The sequence below is a fragment of the Myotis davidii genome, unplaced genomic scaffold (assembly GCF_000327345.1).
Source record: "Myotis davidii unplaced genomic scaffold, ASM32734v1 scaffold428, whole genome shotgun sequence".
Classification (NCBI taxonomy): Eukaryota; Metazoa; Chordata; class Mammalia; order Chiroptera; family Vespertilionidae; genus Myotis; species Myotis davidii.
In genome coordinates, this window is record NW_006299834.1 from 1,593,366 (window position 1) to 1,598,862 (window position 5,497).

Sequence of the window (5,497 nt, forward strand, 5' to 3'; positions counted from 1 at the left end):
CCGGACCCCTTCTCTGGAAACGTAGCTCTGACACACTCTGCCGGGTGTGCGGGGAGAGGGATCGTGTGTGAGGCGCTGGGCACACCCCCCGCTTGGCACCAGGGCGTGAGGAGCGGGAGAGCCGGTCCGCCGGGCGCAGGCGGGGTGAAGCGGCCCCAGAGTCAGCCACGTCTCTTTTCCTTCCTCTGCAGGAGGGCAGTCGGTGGCCCACACCGGCCCCCCCATTCTGGCCTCTCTGGCCAACCAGGCCATCTCCTTCGGCTGCAGAATCACCTACCCGTACACCCCAGAATTCAAAACCTTCACCGTCAGCTACTTTTATGTGAACCGCCAGGGCCAGGAGAGCGCCGAGGAGCAGACGGGCTGCCAGCCCAGCGCCGGCCAAGAGAACCAGACCCACACCACGGTGTGCCAGGTCACCCCCAGGCTGCCCAGCGCATTAGCCACCGGCACCTACTACTGCTCCGTCCACTGGCCGAGCTCCAGAGTGAGGGGCCCGGGCACCTTCATCCTGGTCCGAGGTGAGGCCTCCGTGGCTCTTGCAGGGCAGCGGCCCCAGAGGTTTCCGGCAGCAGAGTCTGGGGCACAGGGTCTAAAGCGGGGTGTGTTCGCCTCATCCTTCGCCTTTGGCTAAACAGAACCAAGCCTCTGGGGAGCCTCTGCAGCGCAGGTGCCGGGACACCCCCCTCGTGTGGCAAGGGCAGAGGCCTGGGGTGCGGGCCTGCCCTGGCCCCCGCCCCGTGCTCTCCGCGTCCTCCGGCAGGAGGGTGCAGCCGTCTGCATGTGTGTGGTGGCCTGTGAGTGAGCGCTTGGCTCGTGTGCATCTTTCTGAGGACAGGTTCCTAGTTTCCATCGTGTTTTCTCGAAGGAGTAACGACACCAGGAGGTTAACGGTCTGTCACCGAAGCCACGATTCTCTGACCTGCCCTCCGACGCCCACCGGCGGGGGCCTGGGCTTCGGAACCCTGAGTCCTGGCTGTGGCTCCCAGTCCTGCTGCTTGCCAGGCTGTGACCTTGGGCCTGGTCTGCATGGCCACGCCCTGCCTGTCAAAGGCCTGTATGGGGGTGAACGAGACCCTCCTCGCAAGGGCTGAGGCCTGGTGACAGGATGTGCGTGATGAGTAACAGACACGGACGTGCTGGCACGCGGTCAGCGCTCTGCGGCTCTGTGCCAGCCGGAGGGAGGGAGAGAGGGAGGGAGGGATGAATGGCGGAAGGGCAGAGAGAGGGCTGTGCCCTTCACTGCTTCCCCAGCAATCCCCGCTCTGCCCCGTGCAGGCCAGGCGCCGGCCAGGCCCGAACAAACCCCTCATACCTGCCCACGTGACCCCTGTCTCCGCGTGGAGAAAGGAGGCCCGGGAGATGAAATGACGACTTGCCCAGGGCCCCACAGGCAGGTCTGTGTGGAGCCAGCTCCCTGAGGCAGGACCCGTGGGAAGCATCAGGCAGTTGACCCGGGAAGGGGCTCAGCCACCGTGCGTGTGAGGTGGAGGACATTGGGAGAGGCGGAATCTGGGGTCCTTCTGGGGAAGGGGTGTAAGGGGGTCCTGGGTAAAGGGGACCAGGGATTGGGGGCCTGGAGGTTGTGGGGTGAGGCATCACTAACCCCTCTGCTTCCCTGCCTTCCTCCTAGACACAGGCTACCGAGAGCCCCCAAGGGTCCCCGAGAAGATCCTGTTCTTTAGCTTCATCGGCGTCCTGGGTGCCCTGAGCATCCTGGGCACGGCCCTGCTGCTCTGGAAGAAGGTAGGGATGCCCACGGGCCTCGGCCCTGCCCCTTCGCCCCTCACAGTCGCTGGGAATGCCCCGAGGGCCCAGGGCTGCCTGCCCGCCCTGCAGGGTATCCCAGTGGGCCCTGGGGACTAGGTGGACAAGACTCAGTCCCCTCCCCTTTTTAAATATATTTTTATTGATTTCAGATGCCTGCCCGCCCTGCAGGGTATCCCGGTGGGCCCTGGGGACTAGGTGGACAAGCCTCAGTCCCCTCCCCTTTTTAAAATATTTTTTTTATTGATTTCAGAAAGGAAGGGAGAGAGAGAGAGAAACATCAATGATGAGAGAGACTCGTTGATCAGCTCTCCTCCTGCACACCTCATACTGGGGATCAAGCCCACAACCCGGGCGTGTGCCCTGACCGGGAATCGAACCGTGACCTCCTGGTTCATAGGTCGATGCTCAGCCCCTGGGCTACGCCAGCCTGGCATCCCCCCTTTTTTACAATGGGAATTCCACGCCCACCTTGTCAGGCCACTATGAGGACTCAGTGAAAATAAGAACAAGTTCTCTGCAAACTGTAAAGGGTGGCACGGATGCCAGTGGCCGACCCACTGTCTACGAGGCCTACACATTCCAGTGAAAGGAGGGAGCGGGAACTCCAGGGACCGGCAGGTACATCGGACCGGGTTCCCCTGCCAGGTCCTGGCTCTGTGGCCTCAGGCAGGTCGCCCGCCCTCGCTGAGCCTTCCCGCCCTCAGGGGGGCAGATCTCAGGAAGACTTGTCTTGCAGGTTTATTGAGGGGCCGTGAGACCCAGCAGGGAACGTGTTTAAGGCCCCACCTGGCACCCTGAGAGGCCCTGTCTTCCTGAGCAGTCATCGCGCTGTGACTGGGGGTGGCGCGGGCTTGTGCCTGAGAGTGAAGGAGCTCTCGAGAGCTAATCCCGAGTAAATGGGCTGGGGATTGGCAGGCAGCCAGGGTTTTTAATTAGCTTCTGCCCAGAGACGAGGCTGCTGTTCTGCTGCTGGCTGTGCGGTGCCTGCGAGGAGGGGCGAGATCGACCGCCTTCCTGGGCCCCCTCCTCAGAAGGAGCTGGAGGGCACCTCCTACTGTCTCTTCTCTTTGAGCCCTAGGGCTCCCCGCCCGCCCCGCCCCCCACCATCAGCACTGCCCTTGGCCGCCAGCACGAGCTTTCTGAAACCACATTCCCGCCCTGGCCCCTCCCGCTGAAAGCCCCAGAGGTTCCCACTGTCCATCCTCTTCAGCCCCTGCGAGGCCGTCCTGACCCGCCCGGGCAGGTGCGCCTCTCTGGCCACGCTGACCATCTTGAAGCTCCTCAACACCTCCAGGCCTGGGCACCTGCTGTTGCCCTGCCCTTCCTCCCTGTCTTGCCAAACGAACTTCTCAGGCTTCAGGCCTTAGACATCCCTCCTGCCAGGCGAGGCGTCCGCCCCTCCCCGTGCGCCACAGGCTGTCCCCGTGGGTCTGTCCGTGTGCCGTGCGTCGGGAGAATGCTGGTCCCTTGTCTGCTCCCCACCCGGCCCTAAGCTCCATTGCTCATGCCGCCCAGCTCGCAAGAGGAGGCTGACGGCTGTGCATTGAGGGCCGCCTGAGGGCCCCGCACTCACCCTCTCATAACTTCCCTGAGTCCTCGAAACAGTTTTGCAAAAGAGGGTCACTGATGAAACTGAGGCCCAGAGAGGGGAAGTGGCCTGCCCGAGGCCACAGAGCCCTGAGGGCAGCGCGCTGTTTGCTCAGCACCGCCCCCAACAGGGGGGACCCTGCCTCGCTGGCACCCTGCCCGCGGCTCCCGCCTCCCTGAGCCAGGCCCGTGTCCGGCAGAGCCTCGTGGGTCTATATCGTTTCTGTCTCTCTGGGCAGGTGAGTGGTGAGATTCAGGCCTCGGAGGCATTGGGCACGGTCCCTGGAGAGGGCAGGGCCAGGCGGCAGGCGCGGAGCGACCAGTTTGTGGGTGGCCTCACGGCAGCCTGCCACCCTTTCCCCGGTGGGACTGCCAGGAAGGAGACCGGCAGTCCCTGTTCCCACCCTGACAGCCCTGCCGGGTTCCTCGCAGAAGCAGATGCGGGCGACCTGGAAGCAACTGGCTCCAAAGATCCCGGCTGCGAAGATCCCGGCCCCGAGCACGGCCAGCCCCGAGCAACCTCCGGACGAGTCCCTGTACACGGTGCATAGTTTGGGGCAGAGTGGGTGAAAGTGCCAGGCTCTGTGCCAGTCATTGGTCATATGCACATGAGTAAGACTGCCCCAGGTCTCACCCTTCCCGCAGGCCTGGCCCCCCTCCCTCAGGCTGGCCCCCCTCCCGCAGGCCTGGCGTGGGTCTGGCTCCCAGGTTTGGTCATGCTCCCGCATATGACCCTCGGTCGTGCACTCGCTGTGACCTCTCTGAGCCTTCAGTTCCTTATCTGTAAACTGGAACAGGAAGTCCCACCTGGCTGGCTGCCGATGAAGGTGAACCGAGATTCTGGGCGTGGCCCGGACCCCTGGCAGGAGGCCCATGTGCAGGGCCCAGGCCCCTCCTGGGCCGCCCCCCCTCCTGGAGCGAGGGTCTCGGGGCAGGAGTTGGTGAGGAACGGAGACGGTTCCCTCACCCAACCAGATGCTTTGCCAGCTCCTTCCTGTTTCTATTGCGCAAACATCGTAGCAACAAGAATCACAAAAAGAGGAAAAGATCGGGCACCGTCCCAACCCCTTAACATCAACACTTTCTTTTCTTTTATATTTTTAAATATTTTTTTAATGGGTTGCAGAGAAGGATGGAGAAGGAGAGAGAGAGAAACATCAATGATGAGAGAGAATCATTGATCGGCTGCCTCCTGCACGACCCCCACTGGGGATGTGCCCACAGCCCTGGCAGGTGCCCTGACCGGGAATCAAACGGTGACCTCCTGGTTCATAGGTCAACGCTCAGCCACTGAGCCACACCAGCTGGGTGACATCAATGACTTTCAATTCTTCACACACACCGCCCCCGCAACACTACACCCAGACATGGTTTTCTATCCTATGACCAAGAGGAGACAAGGGCAGGGACGCCTCTCCATGTACCCTAGCATCTTCCATCACTAATGGTCTTCGTCATTATTGGAGGGAGAGGCTCAACCAGGTGCCCAGCTGGGTGTGCCCACCCAATGCAGCCCGCCCCCAGGCAGCACGCAGCCACCCTCCTGGCGGCGGGGAAGGCGACAAGCGTTCTTGCTCAGTGCCGTCTGTTTTAGCTCCACAAGCAACATGTGCTCATTGTCGAGAACGTGCAGGATGAGTGCCGCGCTGTCAGCTGGGGTCTCCAGCCCCCATCTCAGCTCGCTGCCTGGGGGTGCAGAGCCCTGTGGGTCCTGCAGGCGCCCCGGGGGCGTGTTTGGGGCTGCCTCTGGCGCTAGGATTCTGCCGTGTTCGCTGTCACTGCGCCTGTCCCCACCAGCCTGACTCGCACATGACACGTGGGTCCTTCCTGGATCTCCACAACACCCCCCACCGAGGGCATTAGGACATGGCCCCGTTCGCTAAGGGGGGGCTGACAGGGGGAGGCAGAGGGACCGTCCCTGTGGGGCAGCACCCACAGCTCCTAATAGCACAGAGCAAGGCCAGCGCCCCAGGGCCCTCAGCCCCTCCACCCAGGGAGTTTCCACCAGCCTCCGCTCCCCACACAGCCCCAGACTTCCACACACACTCCTTCCCTCCCAGCAACTCACTGTGGGTTTTCCCACGGGGCCTTCTGGTGTCAGCTGTTAAATAAAACATCTCTCTCTCTCTCTCTCTCTCTC

General features: G+C 62.7%; 1 protein-coding gene across 2 annotated transcripts in view; it reads left to right on the forward strand.

Moving 5' to 3' along the window:
* NFAM1 (NFAT activating protein with ITAM motif 1) overlaps window positions 1-5,497 on the forward strand; it is a 66,973-nt gene that overhangs the window by 54,039 nt on the left and 7,437 nt on the right. For both annotated transcript variants that reach the window (XM_015571953.1, XM_006775948.2), the window contains exons 2-4: window positions 192-521; window positions 1,634-1,746; window positions 3,790-3,900. In XM_015571953.1, the coding sequence (XP_015427439.1) occupies window positions 192-521; window positions 1,634-1,746; window positions 3,790-3,900 (554 nt within the window). The remainder of the gene's footprint in view (window positions 1-191; window positions 522-1,633; window positions 1,747-3,789; window positions 3,901-5,497) is intronic.